At 38.3% G+C, this 25,736-nt stretch overlaps 1 protein-coding gene across 1 annotated transcript in view; it reads left to right on the forward strand.

Annotated features, from left to right (window-relative positions):
- OTOG (otogelin) overlaps nt 1–25,736 on the forward strand; it is a 92,415-nt gene that overhangs the window by 48,007 nt on the left and 18,672 nt on the right. Inside the window, exons 27-40 of the mRNA XM_058806859.1 lie at nt 472–618; nt 1,232–1,351; nt 2,037–2,153; nt 2,976–3,132; nt 4,122–4,148; nt 6,872–7,039; nt 9,051–9,329; nt 16,528–16,645; nt 17,321–17,400; nt 17,808–21,535; nt 22,169–22,337; nt 23,169–23,305; nt 24,506–24,595; nt 24,985–25,168. Coding sequence (XP_058662842.1) covers nt 472–618; nt 1,232–1,351; nt 2,037–2,153; nt 2,976–3,132; nt 4,122–4,148; nt 6,872–7,039; nt 9,051–9,329; nt 16,528–16,645; nt 17,321–17,400; nt 17,808–21,535; nt 22,169–22,337; nt 23,169–23,305; nt 24,506–24,595; nt 24,985–25,168 — 5,521 coding nt within the window. The remainder of the gene's footprint in view (nt 1–471; nt 619–1,231; nt 1,352–2,036; nt 2,154–2,975; nt 3,133–4,121; nt 4,149–6,871; nt 7,040–9,050; nt 9,330–16,527; nt 16,646–17,320; nt 17,401–17,807; nt 21,536–22,168; nt 22,338–23,168; nt 23,306–24,505; nt 24,596–24,984; nt 25,169–25,736) is intronic.

Raw genomic sequence — 25,736 nt, forward strand, 5'->3', positions numbered from 1 at the left:
AGTGGATTGAGAGAAAAATGCTGTCAACAAGATTGTGATCTAGGGACAAATTTGGACAATTCCTAATTTCCAGAGGCTGCTTCATGCATCCTTTTTACCTATCCATATTCAAAAAAAGCATGTGACTGTGACAGAATTACTTATAACTAAGTGAAAATTATAATCAGGAGCCTTGAGACTAGTCATCTACCTCCCAGACGAATTATTAACATTCTAATCTTCAGTCCATTACCCATCTTATAAATTTGATGTAAAATCAACTTTTAAAATTAGAAAATCATAAAAATACAATACATCCAAAATCCAGGCCCCTTTTGCTTAAACATTTTTCCCCTCTGTGGCCTTCTGTCTTTTTTTGGACGTGTCAGAGAACCATGTTGTTAATTTCATTTAGATGTTTTGTTTCTGTCAAGCGAACATTTTATGAAGATATTATTTCCATTATAAGCTCCCTTGTTTTATTTTGAACAGAGCTTATCTAGTTACATAGATGGCCTACAAAAAATGCAGTTATGGAAAGCTGGATTTTTCACTGTTGTTCACTTTCCTGATGAACATATTACCATTCTTTGGGATCAGAGGACAACTGTTCATGTGCAGATGGGGCATCAGTGGCAGGTAGGTGGAAGTCCACACTCTTATTACCATTTCTTTGAGGTGTTTATGTAAAACTTGTTAAATAAGACATAATTCTTCAGAGAATAGACTGTCAGAAATAAATTAAAGAAGCACTCAGCTACCTTGTCAATGAAAGTATTCATTCTCATTTATTATATTTTTAGTTACTGTTTTCTGTATAACTGCTATAACAACAGAGAGAAATATCTTTGGGACGAAGTTTTCCTTCAGTACTCATTCCTTATATGACTGAAGCAGATGCTATTTTGCTGAGGCTTAAAAATACACATAACTGGCTAACAGCTCCCTTTGATTAACAAAAAGGTCATCTCCTTTTTTAAATGCTTGGGGGTACATAACTGAAAAGGCAAAATAATGACATTGCCAAAATAAAATATCCTCCATAGCTTTGTTACTGAATTCTTCTGACTGAAAAGCTGAATTCTTTTGACAGAAATTTAGCTGAAAAAGGATCAAAATATGACAAATTTATAATTAAACAGCTGAAGATGCAAGTTGTGAAAATGATTATGACTGACAGGATTTCATCTTGTGAAAATATGTTTTTATAAATATGTGTATATGTGTATGTATATATATTTTTTTCCCTCAGGGAGAATTGACTGGATTGTGTGGAAATTTTGATTTGAAGACAGTAAATGAACTGAGGACTCCAGATAATTTTGAATTAACAAATGCACAAGAGTTTGGAAACAGTTGGACAGCTGTAGAGGTACATGGAAAAAGAGAATGTGCTTACTAATATATTTTGCTAGTACTTTTTTTGCTGTTATACAATAAAATTAATCTTGAATAAAATCAGAAGTTCATTGCTGAAAGAACCAGTCAGGCAGCAATACAAATGACAATATCAGTGGTTCTTAAAGATGCCATGAGCTGCTAAAGAAAAGAAACAAAATTAATTTTTTTGCTGCAGAGTGTTTACGGAGTAGAGAAAAATGCTGTAACAATATTTTGAATGTTTTTAATTACATTTGAACAATAAAGTAGTGGGATTTCTGTATAATGGAAGAATGTTGAGTTTGCTTTAGAGTGTGTTGAAAGTTTAGCTGATTTTTCATAGCTGGGAAGCATTTTACTGTGCAGCCATAGAAATGGAAAGAAAAAAAATTCTATGTGCCTCTATGGTACCTCGATTAGACCCATAGGTGTGTGTGTGTGTTTTTGTGCTGCCTTCAGTGGAATATTTCTTCAAATAGTGTCATTTTCCATTTCTTCTTCATTAGCATTAGCTTTTAACTCTATATCTTAGTCCTGCTTTAGTTTCTTAAATGATGCATTTGTTTCACATTTTCCATCTTCCTTAAAAATTAAAAAGCACAAAAATCTGATTTGCAAGTTCAAAACACAAAGTGGTTGTGAAAAATTTCTCACCTTCATTTTGCTTCCCGGTTTAGTGTGTTGACAGCCCTGACATTCGAAATCCATGCAGTTTGAACCTCCTTAGAGAGCCATTTGCCAAGAAGGAATGTGGGATCCTGCTAAGTGAAGCATTTGAAGCTTGCCACCCAGTGGTGAGTTGTAGTCCTGTATATAAACAAGTGACATCGAACATAGCGACAGAGAGAAATGTTGCTCTTCAATATGAAGCTCTTTGTTATTAATGATGACAAAAATACACCTAATTTGGGATATTTTATTTTTAATCACAAATATTACTTGTGTAAGAATAACCACTTGCTTTTCATGAAATGTGTTGCATGGCACGCCCGTTTTTCATGCATATATAAACAAATGTATTGGATGGGCAGTGTCAGGTGGGAAAAACTCAGTTCTAGCAAACTTACTCAAATGCAAATCCATGTACAATGTGTAACATTTCAGTAAGAAAATTACCATTGGCAGTTTTCTTTGAAATTTTGTCACTTAAGACAAGACTTGAAGATACTGTAAGGAAAAATGACAAATTCTTGTGTGAAATTGCCTGATCATATGAAGAGAATATGAACTACTTGCACATAAAGAAGAGCTTTCCATCTACTTTGATTTCTTACATTTATGTGTATCTGTGTTCCTTTAAATTTTCTTTAATTTCATAAACATTTTTCACAGTTTATTAGGACTTAAATATTGCGAAACACAAGCCCACATCAGTATCTTAATGCGCCTGTTCTTAATGAGTCATTGATTTAATTGTGTTGTGAAGGGCTGGACAAGATTTTATGGTGTGTCCCTATAAACATTTTTTTCTCATGTTCCAGGAAGCATTGAGAGTGAAATCTTTAGTTCTTCCAAGTTGGATATGTTGCCCTTTGGAAGAGCCGCAGCTTTGTGTCGAGGTGTTGGCTGGCAGCTCCTGTGGGAGTGTTTTTGATAAGCGATGTTTTCATTTCCAGATTGATGTCACCTGGTTTTACTCCAACTGCCTGACAGACACTTGTGGCTGTAGCCAGGGTGGTGACTGTGAGTGTTTCTGTACGAGTGTCTCAGCTTATGCCCATCAGTGCTGCCAGCACGGAGTTGCTGTGGACTGGAGGTCTCCCAGAGTGTGCCGTAAGTTTGTTTCACCATCGCTGCTCCTGCCCTGCATTCGTGGCAGCCAGACCCCAAAAATCAGTCACACCAACTGAACTTGGGGCCATGAATTGAATCTAAGCCTCACTGGTGCCTCTCATTCCCATTTCATTCTGGTCTAGCTGGATTATGCGCTTTTTTCTATGTTTGTGAGTGATACTTTTCTGCTTTTAATCCCTTTGTCCTATGATGTCAAAGGAGAAAACATGGGAAATCTATATTAGGGTACAGCATGCATCCCTCAAACCAAAGGGGCAAAGTTCACAGCTCAAGTGATTTCCATCTTCAGGAGAACTTCACTTCTTAATAAGATCTAGTAAACATACGTGCCTTATTAGAGCCCACAGAGCAAGTGTGAAATATAAAGAAACGTCTTCTGAAGAAAAACAAGTTAATTTTAAGCTGGGCAGAGCCATTACCTTAGGATTCCTCTCCAGCAATTCTTAGAACTTGAAAATCTGAGGCTCTTTTCTCTGACACCTAGTGGAAATGCCTAACAAGAGGCTGTCATTTCCCCAAAGATGGGATAAAAGAAGGGGAGATGCAAAGAATGGAAGGAAACAAGCATTTTTCTCACTTTGCAGTTGTACAGGGAGAGTGTGCAGCTTGCTCAGGGTCACACAGCAAACTGGCCTCTGAGTGAGGGGGTTACTCTTAACTTTGGATGGAAAAGGTGTGTTTTTATGTGAAGCTCAGTCATAGCCACTAGAGGTCACAAAAAGACAGCTGTAAGTATGTAAGCCTAGTGTTTCCTGCTGGGAATCAATGCTTTCTGTACATCTCTGTAGTTTAAATTAGTATTTTATCTGAAGTACAGCAAATATTTGGCTATAACTTTTAAATAAATGTTTGGTATGATCAAATTTGGCCGAGCATTTGGCTCACCTCATAATTGTCAAGGGAAATAGAAAACCTGTTTATCTATAGAATGCCTGTAACTGCATTTTTTTTCTTTTTCTTTTTTTTAGCTTATGATTGTGAATATTTCAACAAAGGTAAGTTCTGAAGGAAATGAAAAAATATCAACGGACTCTTGGGTTTTTTTAATTTAAGTGTTACAATTGTTTTTATACAAAGATTCTATTACTGAAAACATTTGTGAATGTTACGTTAACTAGCCAGTTAGTTGTTTAACTGTTGCTTAACTTCTGTTTTGCTGCGTTATTTTGGTTTTTCAAAGGTTTTTAATTTCATAATTCCTGGACCTCTCCCAAGAACATGTGTCTGACTAATTTTCTTTGCAGTGATGGATGATGATTAAACAATTAAATCATGAAGTAATTAATGGAATATAAAGTGAAAAGTGCCAGTGGTGCTACTTGCTGAGGTGCAGTGCAGTTCAAAGCTGAACAGAGCCCAGTGGGTTGTTAAATCACTCACAGCCTCCTGTGCAGCCTCCAGAGGGAGGTAGCTGTTAAGCTATGGCAACTTTTTGTCCCCAGAGGGGAGCAACTCTCCTTTTAGGTCTGTCTGACCCAACTTGGAGTTCCTGACTGACCAGCATTGCTGCTGCATCGGAGTGGCTGTCAGAGGGGTGCAAACCTTGGGGAAGGTGCTGGACCATACCTTGAACCTGCACAGGGTGCTGTGTGCTGTGTTAGCTCTGGAACCCATATTCAGGCTGTTTCCAAATCACCCTGCCTGTGTCTGCACGGTCAGATGTGGCACACAAGGCAGCCTGGTGTGAGGAAAGGTCAGGGCTTCTGCTATTTATGCTGTAACTCTTTATCAAGCTCATCTAGAAGCCTGTCTGTCCACATGACATGGAGTATTTTGGTCTTCTGATCAATATTGCAGCAGCTCACTCCTGCAAAGGTCTGAGAAAAGGGACCAAGTTAAATTAGGACAGACTTCTGCACTGTGCCATGCCCAAAAAATATGGCCAAGAAATGTGCCTTTTCTCACACATTGACTCCTGAAAAGATTTTGAGTGGAGTCAAATCACTAATGGATGGGAATTTTATCTAAATCTCCATTTAAAGACTTTCAATAAATTTATATAAAGGATAGTTAACTATAAGAGGTGATTGAAGGTTTTAAGTTTTCTTTTTGGTTGGTTTTTTTCATAAAAGAAATACAGTCAGATAATAGACAATGTTAGTGCAGGTAGACTGCAAGTGCAGTGTCTCTAACATCTGTGGTGATAGTGAAGCTAAATGATCACACACACTTTTAAGGTGTGTTATTGCCTTTGTTACTTAATTCTCACTGACAGAAATTAGTGGAGATGTGTGCACATGACTAGTCTTGAAATTAACATGGTTATTGTATACTTCTTTCTTTGTATTTTTGTACTCTTTGCTAATCCAGCTCATCAGGATTCAACATGATGTTTCAGAGCTGCCAGTGGGTAAAAAAAAAAAAAATCATCTCCATGCTGAGTATTTTCTTGTCTATGTTACTTAGAGTAGGATGACCCAGAATTTATTTGATTTGGAGACAGGAAGGTTAAGAAGTTGTCTTAGACCAGAAAGAGATATTCACTTTGTGGTGAATCCAGAGTGAAATAGTTCCAGTCCTACTAGAAGCAGAAGCCTTTTGTCTTTGGTCAAGGGGAATTATCTGCTGGTGGCTGTTGTCTCCCAGCTTTTAGATGGGCCTGAGATGGGATACTTAAAGATCTAAGGATATTTCCAGAGCACTTTTAAGTAGTAATTTAAACATGGTTTTTCAACTCCCTGCCCTGAAGGTAAAAAGATATCTTTGTACATGTTTAGGTGGGAATGGACCTGTATCCTAACTGGCTACTTTTTCATGCCATTAGAATTTGATGGTATGAAAAGGTAGCCAGTTAGGATACAGGTCTCTACATGTAATGCAGCATCCTTAGGATTTCAAAACTCTTAATAAATTTTAAGATTTTGGAGAACCAGAGTATGAAGGCAAGCTGCAAATTGTAGTCCAAAATTTTAACCTGTTGGAACAGATTTTAAGAATCAATGCTATTAACTTCCCAGCCGATAGCTGCAGTTATCTCAGATGTGTGCTTGCTGTTTTACAATGTGGGTAAAATGGTAATGACGTGAACTGCTCAGGTGAGGCATAAAATGCCTAATTTTAACAGGGAACTTAACAAAAATAGTTTAAAACACTTAAAAATAAACTCTAAACTATGTTTCTGTAATAAAGTTTGATCTAAATGAGAAGGTGTGGCATTTTAAGGTTTAAAAATGAATTTGCATATTTTTGGCTTTTTTAACTTGTATGATCATTCTTTGCTTATGATGCTGATTCCTTCCTGTCATACTTCACAAATAAGACTTCACTGTTCAGGGAATTTTTTGATGCTTGTTGACAACAAAATTTTATTCTCTGCAATACGCCTCATGCTTTGGACATTAATAAAATAAGTTTTAAAAAGTAGTAAGACCTGTATAATCAGTTCAACCATACAAATAAATAGTTTAGAAGGATCCTAAATCAATTAACCTAGGGGCCAGCTAACTCCAATGAAATTATTATGAAACCAAAGCATATAAGAGGAACAAAAAGGAGAAGCTGATCATGAATCTTGAAAATTGAAAGTAGGTATTCTTGATAGTTCGCAGAACATGTGTTTTCTAAAAAAGGTTTGTTTTGGTTTTCTTTCATTCAGTGCATGGCACCTAGATCTGTTTGCAGAGTGGTGAGATGTGCTTTTCTTCACTCTGCCCTAATGGTCAGAGCTCAAGCATTTGTGACACTTGACATGAAAAATAACTGCTTTTTTCCTCTACAGCTCTGGGAAAAGGCCCATACAAACTGGTCAGCTATTTGGATGGAAGATCTGTAATAGCAGCAAAATTGGTGGATGGCATTGTATTCCCTGTGAAGGAAGATGATGATGATCCTGGGCATGTAGTGAGCTTCATGCTCACTTCAGGACTTTATAAACCCAAAGCACATGGTAAAGTCATAATAACGTAGCTTCTTAAATAAGACAGAGCTGACTCTGCCCTTGTCTTTAAGAATAAACCTGGGTTAAAAATTTCTTGCTTTATCTGTCAGTTGAATGTACACTTTAACATCTGCCAGAATTTTCTTTGGTGGTTATTAAATTGTTGCTTTGTAAGCAGTTGAAAAAGCAGCTGCCTCCCCACACCTGAGCCTTCAGAAGCACCGAACTGGTATTGCAGCCCAGTAATCTGCGTGCTGCTCCCTTTAGCTCTCCTCTGGTGCAAGTGGGAAAGAATGGGAGAGAAATGTTGCAAGGGAAGTGCTCCCCACCTCCCTTGCTCTGCCACCATCACTCATTGCCTGCCCACACACACAGAGATGCCCTTTGGCACTGACTGAGCTCTGTAAGGGTGAGTGCTGTAAACTTTTGTCATTTGGGTCCCAACTTAAGTTTCCCTGAAGGAATCTTCCCTCTTCATTAGATGAAAAGTGTGTGGCACACCTTCAGAGATATGCAGAAAACCTACAAGAGTATACCCAGCGTTTGTGATATTCTTAAATGCTTAAGTTGTCTGCATACACAGCTTTAATGCCCACAGAGCACTTGGGTATCAATGGTTTTACTGACCAGAGTCCCCTGATGAGCTCTTTGGGTAGCCTGAAGGTGGCTTTGTGTCACTTAAGTCTTTGATTACTACTACTGCTGTCTGTAGAACTGACACCAGAGCTCATGTAACAGAATCGCTGGGTATAGATTTCTTTTATTAGTCATAGTTTTGAGGCACTTGTACATTGTGTTCAATTTATGTTTGGAAAGGGAAGGTCAGTCCTACTGTTCTGTTCCCCTATAAAAATCTCTCTCAGAATTTAACCTGGCAAATAGAGTTTGTGCCTTGTGGTCCAGTTTGAGCAAATGAAATTTCATCATTTGGTCATGAGGAATTTGCACAATCAATGTTCTGTATCATTATAGGACATTCATGCCTCTTTGGTACCTCAGCACAATGCATGTCTTATCAGTTTCAGGCATTCCTGGACAATGGAGAGTTTGGGTATTAATGCACTGATTGGCAATACAGCAGGTGTTAAAAATCACACTGACTGTCCTTTGTTACTTATCAAAGACCTGTTTGCTACAGGCAATTCATAAAAAGGCGTTCACTAGTACTGCTAGGTTTTTCAGATTATCTGGAACTTTTATGCTCAGAAAACAAGGTGGTCTTCCAGAAGTGTTACACCAGAATGTGATAATACATCCTTTTAATAGAGATCATTTGTTTTCTAAGCTTTTTTTTTTTTAAAGAAATGCTAGCCAGTCCTGGAGGGTTAGTTGATTTTACAGTAGATTAATGACTGTTTTCAAGAGACTAGCAGAGTTTACAGCAAAATAGAATGAAGTAATTCTGTGAGCAACAGATGCCCGTGACAGGCTCAAGATCTGATGCCCTGCAATTGGCTGTGCAGAGGCTGCTTGAAATCAGAAGTACTGCAGGGTAAGGTAACATGAGGGAACATTTGCCAGAAAAAAGACTTTGCTGTACTGTTCTTAAAGGGAGAGCTAGAGAGCTGAATACAAAATACAGTTTTCTAATTTATTTTTAATGAAAGGCTGAGCTTTTAAGCTATCAATTCCTGATGGCAAACTTTTAAACCTAGTTAGATGGAGTTAAAGTTTTTATTAAACAAATGGCTTAGTAAAGACTGTAAATTAAGTTCTGCTTGACTGCAGGGCTATATTCCTTTATCCTGGTGTGGGCAAATGTCTCAATCTCTTTGTATTCCTGTTGGAATGTGTAGAGCATTTAGAAAACTTAATAATCATCACCATCTAGCACTCTGCAATCCCTACACAGTGCATTTTCTTACAAGATTGAGGCTGTTTTCACTGGTAAGGCCAAAGCCAATTTTCATTCCTCATGCTACTAGGGTCAGTAGTGGTACATTGGAATGAACTGAATTTATGATGCATTTATCAGCAAATAAACAAGTTCTGTGTGCTCTCTTGTGTTTTATTTTTTCAGATTCCAGCTTGATTTCATTTGAAACAGCTGAGAGACCAAATTATTTTCTTCAGCTGGCCTCCAATAATACTCTTGTTGTTTCTAAATGGAAAAAATCAGAAGATTTTCACAACAGATCTACGTTTGTCATTCACAAGAACACGTGGCTATCGGGATACAGTTCCTTTGAGTCATTTGCAAAACCAGGATTCTTCATCCACATTTCAGCCTCTTCAGTTGGGCTTTTGAAGTACCATCATTCAGAGGAGTTCAGACTGTCAACCCTTTTTAAACTTGTAGGTAGGTAATTACACTTCAATGTTATGAACAGCAGTTTTCTCCTTGTGCAAATCCAGGCTAAATGGTGTTATTTTCAGAGGTGATGAGATTGCTTACCTCTTCCCCTACATTACTCTGGGAATTCTGGGACATCCAGCCTCAAAATATTTTTCCCTGAGCATTGTAGTGAAGATGAGATTCTATTTTCTTGTGAAAAATTAGCTTAACACAATTTTAAAATAGTTTAACACAATTTTTTTTTTTAAATTTGCCAAATGGATTTGGAAATACATATCCTAGTGTATATTTTCTGGGCAATATTTGCTGTGGAGATGGTAAGAAAATTCTTTAGGAGTAGAGCATTCATACTCATAAATAATGGATTCACAAAGGGAATAGAAAAGAACAGATCTCTAAAATTTAAGGTGTGTGGGCAACGTTTTCTCTCTTTGCCTGTTGCCAAGAGAGAGATTTCTGTACAGTGAATTCTCTTTGCTAACCCTGTGGCCTCATCAGGAGTAATGCCTTCCAGTGCTAAGGACATGGCCTGTAGGCTACACCTTCCAAACCTAATTTTTTCCTAAAAAATACCTTGGCTTTTATCCATTACACACACAGAGATGCTGTGTCTGTTGGGGTGTTAACCACCAGTGTTTCAGTCATCATCTAGCTGGGGGTATTCACCCCTTCTTGGGGATACAGATGTTCATTTCCCTAATGTTGCTTGAACAGATACAGCGTTTGAATGCAAAACAGACTGCTGTGAGGGTGTTTCTACCTACCTGTGAGATTCCCATTCCCATAATAGTTACATTCCACTGAGACATTAGGATCAGAAATGAAGAAGATACTCACTCCAAGGATCATTTCTTAAGAGCTGGCCGCAGACGTTGACCCTAAAAGAGCTGATGATAAAACCACACTAAAAAGATCATGTAATTTAATCTAGTTCTCTTCAGTGTGTTTGTTTGTGTGTTTGTTTTTTGTTTGTGTTTTTATATCAGTAAGGAAAAGAAATAATAAGAATTACAGTCTTTACATTCTTAAACAAGTGGAGCCATCCACTGAAATGAAGGTGGCTTTGGAGGTCAGGAAAAACATGCAAGTTATATCAGTGTATAAAATAAAGCAAAACAAATTATTCATGTAACTATTCTTTGCTTTAGCTTTTACTTTCCTTAACACATTAGATGCATCAAACATATCCATTTATGAAATTCAGTGACAATAATTACTTGCTGAAACCAAACATAGTATATATAATTCCAAAATCACTGCAAGTGATTATGTTCTAAAAATTTTATTGTACTGTAATTTTAAATGCATTAACTATTTGTTTATTTATTTAGCAGAACTATTTTAATGTGTTCCTGGCAATGCCATGTTTTACAGTCAGTTGTTCATTCTCTGAAACTGAAGTGTATTTTACAAGCAAAGAAAGAAAATGAAATACTGTATGAAATAAAGCATGACCTGACCATATTTTACAGTGACCATGTTGAATTGTGGCACAGACAAACCTGAAGCAACCTCTGATTTCTGTGACAGAAGAGGCCAACTGTATGCCTCGTGGAGCTTCGTGTTATCAAAACAGTGAATTAAAGTGTTAATGGTGTCATTGTGAATCTGCCCATGTTTTGCAGTACATTACGCCGACAGCCTAATGCAGCTGTTGACTGGCACACTCCAACTTCAGAAAAATGACAGATTTTGTCATTGCCAAATGCCTGTTGCCTCTTGACAAATGCTTGTAATCACAGAGCTGTTGAGGGTTTTGAGCGGCAGAATTAGAGGGCTAATGCTATTACCAGGATGTTCGTACAGCATTTCAAGCAAGGCACTTTTTTGGGACATAACAAAAATATCTCCTTGGTCTTTTATCTTTGGGGGAGGAATGAACAAGGGTAAAGCGCGTTCCAATTCTCAGTGGTCCTCCATTAACACAGAATGGTATGTCTTTCCAAGTGTGAAGTCTTTACCCTCCAGTCATTATACCGAAAAATCCTATTTATGCCGATGGAAAACTAAAACAATTTACCTCAGCAAGTGGGATCAGATCAAATGATCAAGAGGTATTTCATTAATCACCACATCCGAGGGCTTGGGTTTCAGAGTTTTATAAGCAGAGGAGCATAGGGCTCCAATCTTTCTCCAGCGTGCTCTCACAAGGGCCAGCCTGCTGATGTGGGGTAATTACATGGTCTAAAAATACAGCAGCATTTGTTTAAGTTAATGGAAAAGTTACACCAGCTCCAGAGTGCGCAGGCAAAAGCGTATTGGGTTTCCTGCTGACTATTGTAAATGCTTTGCATATTAGATCAGAAACCCTTGAACCGGGAGCAGCTATTCCTGCGGAATCAGAGGATAAATATCAGGAGCAGAATAATAGGCCCAGTAAATCCCCTTGGCCAGAAAGCTCCTCATGAGACTTCTTCGTGCTCGGTGACGCACATGCAAAAGGAAGAATTTGAAGTGACCTGATCACCACAGCAGTAGACACACGTCTGTTTAAAGTCAGCTGACGAGTCACTTTTTCCAGTTTCATCGCAATAAATATTGTCATGTTGGGAGACACCAAGGCTGGGAAGTGTTTGCCATGTGAAGTCACTTCAGCTTTAAAATTGGGTTTTTTGTAATTATACTTTGCTTTTTCTGCTGTCCTGTTCCCACAAACATGTGAGGAAGTTGAGTAGAAAACTGAATTTTGATATGTAGTGTATACTTATTCATAAGAAAATACATTTTTGCATTCTATTCAGGAATTATTTTGCTGGCAGATTGGTATGCATTCAGTCAAAAGAAAGAATACCTTTACTCTTACCAGATGGACAAACACAAAGGTGCCATGTAAGAGCCATCAGTTCCCATTAGAGATTGCTGGGAAATCATTTTATGTGGGAAATTTATGACCGTTTTATGGGTGTAGCTGCTATTTTCTTACCCTTTTTAAAAATAATATGCTCAAACTAGTTACCTTTTATCATTCATATAATTGTTACCTATTTAGGATCACTATGAATTATTTTTATGTCATGAAAATATGACTTGCCCCATATAAATTTTGCAGCAAAGTATTAAATAATGCTAGTTATGTGTTGTAATAGCTAACTTGCTGTAAATACAAGGCCTGTTTTAGAGAGAATTTTTAGCTAAAATTAAAATATCGAGATGCACTTAGTATAGGCCCACTGCACAGAGGCATTTTTCAGTGTTTAAGTTTGACAGAGAGCACTTTTAATCTTTGTATTTTAATTAACTCAATCACATTCAGAGATGTGGGGTAAAACTGAAAATTGAATTAACTTTAATGAAAACGTTTTTTACGAAACCATCTTTTTACCTTAAGTCAGTTTTACACGTGGTACTACCAACTACTTTAACATCAATTTACTCTAATCCGCTTCCATCAGTAGAATTAATTTTCTGGAGTGTCCTGATTCACTCATAATGAGTTGCTGTTGAGTTTAATTTGAGCTCGTGTGCTTTGTTGGCCCAAAAGTTCATGATGTGGGACTGGAAAATGCTGAGCAACTGCTGCTGTACCTGCAAATCCCACGTGTGCCACTGAACATATCTGCCTCATAGCTCCTGCAGTCAGGCTGAGCTTTCTGTACAATAACATCTCTCCTTTTTATGCTGCAAACACAAACATTTGACCTGCCATTTTTGGCTGTATAAATAGAAGGAGATGAAAGAGTTGCGTTAACGTTGAAATAGCAAACTGAACCGTACTTGGACAAGAGTTAGGTAATTGCACTCTGCTTCCAGTGATGTCTTGGCTGGGCGCAAAGTTTGGTTTTTCCAGTGATATTTGCTTACATTTCTCATTGCAGAAACTTAGAAGTCATGAGCAGGGTTTGTTACTCGTTTGTGTGTGTTAAGTGGGTAGATAGGATTTCATGTTTCTAAACTTGTAACTGAGGAGACAGGCAATCTAAGTTACCAAGCAGAGTTTTGCCTCCATTATAAATAGAACAAATTCTAAAGCAATTTTTGTGCCTACTAGATTTTAAAAAAAATTTGTATTAAAGTAACAACAACAAAAAAAAAAAAAGCATCAGGTAAGATTGAAAATCCAAATACATTATTTTAAAAATTATTTTTTAGATGTTTATTTTAAATACAGCATTTTATTAACACTGGAACATTTCAAATTTTAGGGGTTTTTTTAAGTAAATAGCCCTTTTTTCAGCATAACTTGGAATTATTCATATTATAGAGTTTCTAACAGTGGCAAATTTTGTCTCTGTGCCTTGAAAGTCAGCACAGAAAATTAAGGTGCTTGTGAACAGTAAGAATTGTCAACTCAAAAAAGAAGCGGCCAAGTTACCATGAAATGCGGTTGTGGCTCAGCAGAACCTCATGGTCTGTCAGTGATAAAATATCAAAAATCTTCATTAAATGGTAGCAACTGCTGTTGTCATCCCAGTTTTATTTTTGAAAGCCATGAAGAAGAAAATCATAAATTACAGGGAAGAAAATGCTTCTCTGACATTCAAGAAGATGTGAAAGCAATGGAGTTGGGAAATACCTTTTAATCTATTGTCTTTGGCCACGTTCATAGCTGTGCTCGTACAAGGGGTTTCTGCATTTTGATGTGCTAGCTCCTGTTGGGTAAGAGAACCGTGGGCTCAGCTGGCACATCCCCCAGCTGGGGCCACTGTCACCCAGGACATCAGTCACCGCTTTGGGAAGGATTTGCTGTGTCACCCTGTCAACAGGAGGCAAGTGCTGGTAGGCTCGACAAGGAGACACATGGCTGTCTCCAGATGCCACGACAAATCCTTTTGAGGAACACGTGCCTGGTACAAGAAGCTTGATTCATTGTCTGTAAACTGCAAATCATTGTTCTGCGGTGAGCGAACTCTGCCGGTGCTCAGGCTGCAGTAAGCTCGTGTTACTGGTTGCTGGAAGGGGAATTTAAGTATTAAAAAAATGGGAAGCATGTGGTGGAGGTGGCTGAACAGACCAAGTGACCTCAGCCATTCCTCATGTGGCTTCCTCTCGAGGCCCTTCACCATCCTCATTGCCCCTTTGGGCACTCTCTAACAGCTGAATGTCCTTTTTTATGTTGTGGTGGCCAAAACTGCACACAGGGCTTGAGATGAGGCTGCACCAGGGCTGAGCAGGTGTTTTTGTCTTCTTTTTGGTTTGTTTCAATTTACAGCGGCCTGATCCTTGGGATGCTGAGGCGTTCCAGAAGTTAGGTTGACAATAGTGAAAACTCTAAATATGATGAATTATTCAACTGATGTTTTCTTAATACTCTAAATAATTTTTCCACAATTCATAAAAAAGCACAGATATCCTCATACCTTATGGGTTTACAGAGACATCCTGAAAACTTTCTGAAAAAAAGGACAACAATTCATACAAATACTCAACTCTTGCTGTGGTGATTTGGTGTGCTCTTTAATGTAGTTTGCACACTAAAAAACACTGGTATAGCTTGGCCTTGCATACTCCATTCTCTAAAATCCCTTGACTGGAAAATTAAATGTCCATTGGTTCTACAGCTCTTTGAAAGAAATTTTTAATTACCAAGTTCACAGATTCTTCTGTTGTTCATAGTTGTTTTTGTAGAAGTAGAGACAAAATTTGTGAACAAGCATGACTTCATTCTTGACTGAAGGCAGCATTTATGAAACACTCAGCAAATGCTATGCGTTTATGTGGAGATTCACCCTAAATCTTACCAAGGCATGCAACACCACCAAACTCTGTGAGCTTAGCCTGTAGGAAATCTTGAGGAAAATGTGGCTATCATTTCATAAAAGTCAAGGTTCATTTGGAGAATCAGAGATGGTATGTTAATCCCAGCATTTGGAAGTGTTAGTTCATGGCCACCATTCTGCTAAATTGAGAAACTGTCATTCTTCATCAGGTTGCAGTCTGTCTTCTGCAAGCTTGTACTTTTATTGTGTTTGAAACTTACTCTATGGTTAATGGTGAGTTCTGTGGCCAGAGCTAAAAGTTATGGATTTGTCTCCTTACTTAATTCTAGAGTAGATTAATGAATGAGATTTCCTAGATTTAACTTAGATTTATTTACTGTTATCACTACTTTTGGTGATTGCCCGTACCAGTGTGTCTCTGATATGTTTTGTCTTTCTGCCATATGTTTTCTTTTTGTCCTTAAACCTTGTATTTCTGGTAAGTATTTTCTTTTGCCCTTAAACCTTACCACTCAATGAGTCCGTGTGTACAAGACCTCATACATCAGTTAATAAAATGTATGGCAAAAATTCCCTTCCCCCATTAGATTTATGTAACTTATATTGGTGTCAATGGAAGGGATCACAGAAGAATTCAGTCACTTGTACTTATCTTCTTATGAGAACATAAGAAATACATTTTTAACTGTCATAAGAATTATGTTTTTAAAAGGAGTGACAAATTACATTCCTGGATTAAATGAGATGTAGAAGGGGTAACACTAGATGGCAACATACACACCCTTTTGTCTGAGTTTGAGTCCTATCTTTAAAAGAATTATTTTTATTTTAAGTGGAGACATTAACAGTTAATAATGATAGAGATAATTAATTATAAGTGCAGATTCCCTAAACTGCAGGAATAAAAATTGCTCAGTATCTTCATGGAAAATTTGCCTGTCTTCAAGAAGCTGTAAAAGAGCTATTCCTTGTATCTCAGTCAAGCAAAGATCAGGAAAACTTAAAAAACCCTTCAAAAAAAAACCCCCACAAAAATGGAAGTTCTTTCTAAGTAATTAGCTGCCTTTTTTTTTTCCCTGGTGCTTAATGTACACATCGTTTTAGAGCAGTTACTCTTTGTAGGCTCTGAACAACATTGCTCTGAGCTCAGGTTTACCAGATTAGAGGGGATTCATTCATGATGATGGTTTTCTTCTGCAGGCATGAATGTACAGGAAATGTCACTGCCCTGCCCTGGCTGCTGCTAGAAGAGCTGGGGTGGGCTGCCATAGTGCAGGGACTGAAATCCAGATATAGCATGTAAATCTTGCAGGTGTTGGAAGAGCCACTGGGCTAACCCAGCTTTGTGCAGGGAACTGTTCTGCATGGAGGTGTGGGAGGGCTGGAGTGCATTTGAATTTGTGTTTCTGCTGAGTGACTTGAAAGTCCTTCAATAAACACTGTGTGTGTAGATGCTACAGTGAATGTAAGACATGCCTTGTGCTGATGTGTATCTGTGAGTGCTGAAAGGAATGTAAGAGTAACAGATCTTTGTTGTTTTTCAGATGTCAAATTTAAGCTTCTGTCCCGTTCCACATGTGAATGGCGTTATGACGCCTGCACAAGCCCTTGCTTCAAGACATGCAGGGACCCTTTGGGAAAAAACTGTCAGACTGTACCAAAGTAAGTGTCTGTGTTTTTATGGGTAAGTGTGTAGTTTAGGCAAGACACTTAAGCAGGATAATAGGAATACAAGGACCAAATGTAGACTTAACATACCACGACTGTATTAATGGGTAAGGAGGTGAGTGAAAGAGGAAAGAAATGGAATAAGACTTGCTGCTGTAGCCACATAAACATGACATTTCAGCCTTTAGTGTACTGTCAGGCTCTGAAATGCCTGCTATATTTGTAGCTTTCATTTTGGGAGTATTACAGAGCATTAATGAAGAGAGGTTATCACAACTTTGTTTCAAACAGTTGTGCCCTTGCTTTTCCATTATGTCATTGCAGCAGCTATATCTGGCCTTGCTTTTTCCTGTGATGTAAAATTTGTGCTAAATCTGGTAAAACTGACGTGCAGACTTTGACATATAAAAATATTGGGTATTTCTTATAGCAGTAGTGTTCACTCTTGAACCTGTGACTGTTCATTTCAAAAAGCTGAGTGTCATAGAGTTCATGTTTTCCCTTAGATGTGGGTGGGAGTGGAAGCCATGGCAGTGACATTTTGAAGGAGTACACTCAGGTGTGCCAGACTGTCTGCTTATGCTTTATGTATAGATTCTTTTTCTGCAATTGAGTTCTTGATCCACAAGATACTATTTGACTGGTTAATACTAATTGTTTTTCTTTTAGAGTGGAAGGATGCATCCCTGCCTGTCCTCTCAACATGTTGCTGGATGAAATCACTCAAAGATGCGTGTATTTTGAAGACTGTATGTCTGAAAACTTATATATATATAGTATATGTTAGACTTAGCTTAATGATTAATTAGCTCTTTCACCATAATTTCAAATATCACTGCCTACATTTGTGTAACCATGACATTAGTTACATGAACCTTCAGCTAACTAAACATATATTTTAGCTAAAATAATTTAGTTCTTCAAGAATATGAGACAAATTTTAAACTAAGAAAGTTGTTCTTTCTTCATAAAATATTTCAGTAACATTAGATGTCAAGCAAATGATTTAAAGAATTTATTTTTAAATTCGTCTATGAGTTTTAGAAGTTTAAAGGCTATTGAAAAGATCAGTGATACCATTTAACCTAGAACTCTGCTGGCTCCATCACTATAATTATTCACCAATTTCAGGCTGTTCTCTTGTGTCTGTTTTCAGGCATTGAACCTGCAGATGACAGCCCACCTTTGCTTCTCAGCATTCAAACCCCAGCAGTTCCACATTTAACACCAAGTGCAAGTTTGGCAGTGATCAGTGAAGAGGCAACTTCATTTCCTGTGCCTGAAGCAAAGGGCAGGGAAACAACACTTGCTACAAAATTGCAACTCACAGCAACCACAGAGAAACTGGAAATTTTGGCTATTACATCCAACAAAACGCTTCCAGCTGTAACTTTATTGCCAACTATTTCTTCACAGTCGACAGAAACGACATCTGGGAGAAGCACTACAGCAACCACAGGGACAACAAAATCTAATGTAAGCTTGTCTGCTTCTGTTGACATTTCTCCTTTGTTTCCCTCCGCCGTCAGTTCAGAAACTTCCACAAGGATACAGCTGATCAGTAGTGGCTCCACTGAAGTGCTCAGGGCTACAGAACCTCAGACAGCAACTGCTACACATGCAGTCACCACAAGAACAGAAACAGAGAGCAAACCAGTTGCTACTTCTGTTTTTACTGGGGCACCACTTAGAACAACAGAAATGCCAGTCACAACTAAAATAATGGAGTTATCAGAAATGGCCACAAGGACACTTCCCATGAAAGGAGCACAAGTAAAACCAGAAGGACTTAGAACATCTACACCCAGTTCATTTGAATCAATAACAGAAAAAACTACTGCATATGTAGCACAGCTTTCTACATCACCTGTGGAAGTGCCTTCATATACACCATCAGTAAACTTAACAGGAGCTTCAGAAGGGACAAAAATAAGCGTAGAACAGTCTCTTACCACAGCAGCTAATGTTACAGTGACATCATTTTCTCCTACGCTCACTACTTCATCTTTGTTAAAGCCAGTGTCTTCAGCAACAACAGGAGCAGCAGCTGTTTTAACCAGACAGAGTGAGAAGACTACATCTTCACCAACAACCATGCCACCTGTTTCAGTAGGAAAGACAATGACAGAACCTCCTCTTGGAATGGTTCAACACCTGACTGGTTCTCCAGAGGTTCTTGTCACTACAACTCTAGGTCCAAAGATGACAACTCTACAAACCCGAGAGAGATCATCAGAAACAACTTTGTTATCATTTGCAACTCATAAAAAGGAAATCCCAAAAATAACATCTTATGTGGATCATACATCAAGTTCCTATTTCCCTCCCTATTCACCACATCCTAGTTCTAGTACTGAGAAATCCTTCATTCTTTCTACAAAGAGACCTGCAGTGTCTGCTCCTATTCCTGCTTCTCCAGCTTCAGGTGAATTAAAAAAAACATTTAAAACTGTTTCAACTACAGGATATCCCTTACACAAGGTTCTAAACACAACTGAGTTCCTGACTACATTATACACTAAATATCCTGTCATGGCTGAGACTAGCAGTGTGACACCTTTGTCTGTTAAGGTAACACCCAAAATAACGTCCCCTCTTGAAATAGCAACAAAGTCAACTTTGTTTTCTGGAAAAATATCTACTGAATACAAGTCTGCTCTGGTTTCAAGTACAGTGAAGACAAGCAGTCCAGCATATTCAGGGAGTGTTACAACATCAGCAATGAAAACCAAGGAAACCACCACAGGTCCTTTTGTAGCTACAGAAAAGGAGTCACCTCAAAGAACATCCATCACTGGATCTCCACTTGCTCTCCTTAGTGGGACTGAAACCACATTGTTGACAACACTTCCTGATAAATCACAAGTAGAAAGTATTTCTACCATCTCTACTGGAAAGCCATCTGCTTTGTCTTTTCCACCATCAGGTTCTCTAATTTCTTTAAACATTTCTCTTCCTTCACTACCCTCAGATGGAAAAGAAGCATTGCTGACAACTCTGAGTCCCAAGAGTACATCCCATGAAATAACCTCTTTATATCCTAGAACAACTATACGAAAATCTGTGTTAACAGAAAAGACCTCTCCAGTCCCAACTTTCTCTGTTTTATCTTCTATATTAGAATCAAGTTCAATAACAACAGTACCAGATGAAAAATCACTAGGGAATATCACTGATGCTACATTCTCCCCAACCTCTGCAATCAGCAGTCTGCTCATAACAACCAAAAAAATGATGACAGGCAAAGAAAAATCCTCTCTGTCCCCTTCTGTTGCACTTCCAGTAACAAAGTCTTCTCACACTTTCTCCACCTCTCAGTATCTAGGAGATAAATTAGTTTCTTCACCTTTAACACAACTGCTACCAGAAGTAACAACCACATCAAAATATTTATTAGAAACTAAAATGGTTTCTACAGCATTAAAACCTGCAGTCCAAAGTGTGACAGAAGCAGTGAAAATTCTAGCAGCTGCAGCTCAGCCATCCCTGCCTCCACCTTCAGCAGGCCCCTTCTCCTTGCAGACATCTTCAGGAGCTAAACCTTTGCTACAGACCACAAGGACCACTGTTACACCACCTTATGCTAGTCAGAAGACTACAGAACTTGGCCATCAGACCTCTGAACCTTCATTGACGAGCCAAGTTCACCAGTATCCTGCAGAATCTCTAACAGAATCCCCTGGTCAGCCACAACCTGTCTCTAGCACAACTGAAGCTACAGTGGAACTGACTTCCTTAAAGACCTCACTGCCTGAAGGCTCTCATTCAAGCGTGTTACCTACCTCCATAGGTCCTACCACAGTTATTTTACCAACTCAAAAATATTTGCATTTAACTGATGCGGTTACACAGCCGCTTGTATCAAGAACTTCTGTTTTGCAGCCTACAGTCCCAGCTAGAGCAACAGCTGACTTGATTTTTGACACCAAATTTCCCCCTTTCTCACCAGAAGTGCTTGCCACTTCCTCTGCTTCAGCAACAATTAAAAAAGAACCAATTCCTTCATTTTCCACACAAAAGACACCTACAGATCTAAAATTCACACATGAAGCTACATTTACTAAATCCCTTGATTCCAGACAAACACTTGAAGCATCACCTTCATCGGATTCTCAGTCAACCTCTTCAATGGTTTTGCCACCAGGAACAAGAGAAGTTCCTGTTGTTTTGGGCTCCACATCAAGGGAAAGTGGTACAGAGGGAACTGTGGTGTTGCCTAAGCAGGTCACACCTTCAGCCACCACCTCCAGCTCCATGACCCTGCCAAGGACAGCCTTGTCCCCTGAGGCCCGTTCCTCAGTGGCAGCTTCAGCCTCTCCAGCGATGAGCAGCGCTGGGCAGAGCCTCAGCGCTGCGTCAGCAGCCTCAGACACAGCAGCAGCAGTCACAGAGCCCATCTCCAGCTCTCCTTCTGTTACTTCAGAAGGAAAAGGAGCCATGCCCCTTGACACAGTGAAGTCTGAAGAGTCAGAAATAATGACAGGATTCCAGTCTGTCCTTACTCAGGGTGCTACTGTTACACCTCAGACATTTTACCCTCTGTATTTCACAAACACAACTTCAGTTCTGTCCACTGCACGTTCACCTGCTGAATCAAAAGTGTTCTCTTCTATAGCTCCATCATCAGTCAGTGCTACTCAAACTTCAAAATTTGAAGTAACATCTGAGATGCAAACACCATCTGTGAGCTCACTGCTAATGATACCTGATCATCCAAATGATACAGCAGCTCCATCAGTTTCCTCATTTGCTTCATCCACCAAAACACTTCATGGCTTGACTGCAACATTTTCTGATGGATTGACAATAGCTGAAGCCATGGCAGGAGCTGCAGCATCACCTTTTATGTTGCCTCGAGAAACAGCAACTCTTCAAACTTGTACAGTGAGTAGATATAAATAATTACCTGCCTGCTTTGAAACTTAGTTACTTCTACACACTGATTAAAATATAAAATAGTGAGCCATGCCTTGATCTTTAGGATTTAAAATATCTGTATCAAACAAGGGAGCCTGATTGTTATCCATTATATCTGAAACCTTGGATAACTTCATTATGCAAAATATTTTTTTCTAAATGTTTTACTACACTGGGTTTCAGGCCTCAGTTTTCTGAGTGTGATTGTTACAAGAATGGGGTTTTTGACAAAAAAGAAGTTTCATAATGTCCAGTGTCAATGTTTTGTGTTGTTGCCCTTTTTAAAGCACATTTTTCCAGACACCCCTATTACCATTCCTGCTTGTTTCCTTCCACATTTTAGCTTCTCAACTTTACAATGAAAAGAGTTAAAAATTCAGAAGTGTTGTTCTCGTCTTTACTATAGGTCAGCAATGTTAATCTATCCTCAGAATGGTCAGGTTTTCAAAGGTGCTCCTTGCTTGTAGCTTCATCACCATCATGGGGATAAGTATTCTGTGCCTGAAGAATGTGAATTCCTTTTTCAACAAAAACTATACAATACTGTGATACTAACTTGTTATGAATGGTAACCTCTGTCTTTTATTGAATCTGCCTTAGCCAATCACAGAGAGTGAGTGCATAAAGCACATTTGTTTGGATGGACAGCTGATCCAGGTTAATAAGTCACAGAACTGCCCATACAATGCTACTCAACCCAGCTGTGGAGTTTTAGGATTTGCTACTCAAACAAATGGTGACAAATGCTGCCCAAAGTGGGAATGTGCATGTAAGTTTAAATTCTGCAGTACTTTTGAAGTGCGTTCAGGTAATAATTCAATGCATGTAAGAAGGGTAAGAACTGACACTTATATACCATAGCATAGAAGTAAAAGAGGCACATTTTTTGGGTTACTCATTGTTGAAGGAAATTTATAAGTGTAGTTTTATAATAAGTGAAATAAAATAAAAATGCTTTTTTAACATACTCAGCATTATGTATCTGCAGTGGATATGTTTAGGTCTGACTTAGACACATCTTGTCATCTCTCTAATCAGGGGACACATAATCAATACAGGATTTTTTGGTTCATTTTTTAACTACTTCAGCATGAAAAGATTTCCTAGACTGTTAACTACTCCTGTTAGTAGTCTGGGGACTCTGTTAGCAATTGGAACTTCTGCTTAGGCTTTAGAGTTTGAAATAACTTGGAATAGGACTCCAAGCCCACTGAAAGACAAAAGCTTCAGCAATAAGACTCAGGAAAAATGAAACTGAGGAATAAGACTACAGGGGATCTATGGATCTGGCATGAAGTGCGGTCATTCATGGGTTTTTTTGGTTTTTTTTAGTTTGAGGTTTCTAAAAATTGCAAACGTTTGTTGGCAAGAACTGTAAGGAAATAGCTGATTACAGAGGTCTGCAGGTTGCCCCTCTGACAACATGCAGAATTTGATTCTGCTGTCCATTTACAAAGATGCGCCTGTATCAAATATGTGCTGCATATATGAACCACTTAGTAAGCTAGTTCATCTTATGAAATTTGTTTATCTTCATATGTTGTAAGATTTACTGAAATGATAAAGTAAGTTAGAAAATACATTTCCTTTTTTTTCTTAGGTCGTTGCACCATTTTCTCTGATCTGAGCATTGTAACCTATGATGGAAGTCATTTGGCTTTATTCAAAGAAGCATCCTACATTGTTAGTCAAACTCCAGATGAAACTATAACCATCCATGTCCTTGACTGTAGAATGGTAACTAACATTTATCAGCTAACAAAAGGTGTTTGGTACTGCTAATAAGATGTATCTGAAAGGAAAGAGCATAATAATACCTTATATTGTGGTTATTATTCACTTCTGTGCAATATCTATTAATTGTGCTTGCATTTCACAATACTTATGAATTGTACAACACTTTAACTCCTGGCTGTAAATGCACAGTTCCTGGTGAAACAGCTGGAAGATGAGAGGTAGGGCCATGTTGTCCTGTGGTATGTGTAATATGGGCAAGGTGATGAGAGATCAAGTGGATTTACATCATTAGTCACTCTGTGAGTGCTGCCTTATTACCAATCACACCACAGTTGTACCGGTGTACCACCAGTCTCTTTCAATGCAGGATTTTTATCTGTGTTCATATGGACAAACATGGGCTGGAAACACCCATCTTCAGGGCCATAAAATACTGCAGGAATGCCAGACTGAATGGGACCAGCCTGTGCATTCCAAGTTTCTGACGCAGGACTGAGAGAGAAAGCCTGAAGGGGGTCCTGTCTGATGGGGTAGTGTGGGTTGCCATGAAAAGTTCATTTCTTGTGAGCCTTTTCAAAACTCCCCTTAACTCCAGTCTCTCCTGTGAAGGCTAGGTCATTGGATGTCTACATAAATGTCCGTTGCAAAGTTTGGCTCCAGGTTTCACCTAATGCAAGTTAATTTCAGAAGCTCAATATGAATGATATGAAGACTGTGTTTGTGATGTACAGATTTGTTTTCCTCTTGTATTCAATACCTTCTGTTTTATTCACCCTTATTTAGCTCAGGAAGTGTGCATTTGTTCCTGATCCATTACTTCTGTGCTGTACATATCATACAGATTCACCATTCCCAATCTCATCCTTGCAGACCTTCCGATATGTAGTTTGTGGGATTTTTTGTCCAAACAGCTAGTCCACCATAAGATTTTTTCCCTGAAAACCTGTATTTCAGTTTTAATTTCAGGATTTTATAATATAGCACAGTTGCTGGAAACAATGAGGTCATAGTATTTTGTTTGTTTATCCAGAGAAGCTCTGTAGTCATGACTTAAAACTGCAATCACCAGTGGTTTTCTTCTCTTAATAGCATAATCTCCCAAAATCCTTAATGTCCTCGTACCTAAAACCAGTAAGCAACCAATGTATTCAGATTTTGCACATCATGGCTATGGGTGATGTATTTTTGTTTTCTCCACAGAGTAATTCAAATTCAACTTCTTTGTGCCTGGCAATGTTGAACCTAACTTATGTATCAAATCAAATTATTATCAATCGTTTAAGCAGAAAAGTAAGTATTTTGAGGGGTTTTATTTTCTTTTAGGTAACACCTTATTTCTGCAGTCAGCTGCCTCCTCATGTGGATACCGAGGAATAGAGTAGAACACCATAGGTTATATGATTCATTGTTCCAGTTTTGTAATTAAGTAAATTTCTTCTGGTAAATTCAAAGAGTCAAACTGTGATCCAAGGGTAGTTAATGAGGTAAGACTCAGAGTAAGGCACATAAATTGTTATTGTATAACAATACATAAATTGTACCTTTGGTACCTGTATTACCTTTATGGAGGAAAGCCTGACTGCTTCTGAAATTACTTAGGACTTAGATTCCTAAGCTGTCAAAAATCTGGCCTTAGTTCTTCTTCCAGACCATTAATCTCTCTTCTGTGTGTTGTTTAGATAACAGTAAATTCAAGATCTGCTTGGCCTACTGTTAGAAAATATGGATACAAAGTTGAAGATTCAGGCTTCAAGTATGCAGTTGAGACCCCAACAAAAATCAGAATTCAGTGGTTTCACAACACAGGTGTGATGATTATTGAGTTGAATAATACCAGAGAACCAGGAGCTTTGGGACTATGTGGTAAGTATAGAATAGTGCAAGAAATAAAGAATTTCAGGTGCTTTGCTAGGGAGACACATTTTCCTAATTATATAAATTGTTTATTGCAGGGTCTGTCTCAAAAATGTATTGCAGTTCACTGCAAATTTTAAGATACTGTTAGAATTAATCTACTACTAATTTTGTTTATTGTTGAAATTATATTTGTGTTTATTCCTCTCATCACTCTTTGCCCACCGTGTTGCTTCTGTCTGTAAGCAGTTTGAACCACAGGCATGACTGCAGTTACCAAACCCAAATAAGTAGAACAGCTCTAAGTCCATTTTTTCAAATATGGTCATTTACAGATTTAGAGTTTGATAGCCATCTGATAGGAGATGGTATATGCTATTTTCAGTTTCTAAAGGTGAGAATTCGCAGGAAATGTAAACTTCAGAGAACTAATCTTAGTTTCACTGTTGGAGAAAACACTTTAGAGGGAATTTCTTAATAATGTTGCACTGTGTTAGGTCTGTTATGTGCCCTGCACTGTTCGGTCTGTGTTCCCCTTCTTTATCTTTTTCTAAAATGTACAGCCTTGAATAAGCTG

The sequence above is a fragment of the Ammospiza caudacuta genome, chromosome 6, assembly GCF_027887145.1.
Source record: "Ammospiza caudacuta isolate bAmmCau1 chromosome 6, bAmmCau1.pri, whole genome shotgun sequence".
NCBI lineage: Eukaryota > Metazoa > Chordata > Aves > Passeriformes > Passerellidae > Ammospiza > Ammospiza caudacuta.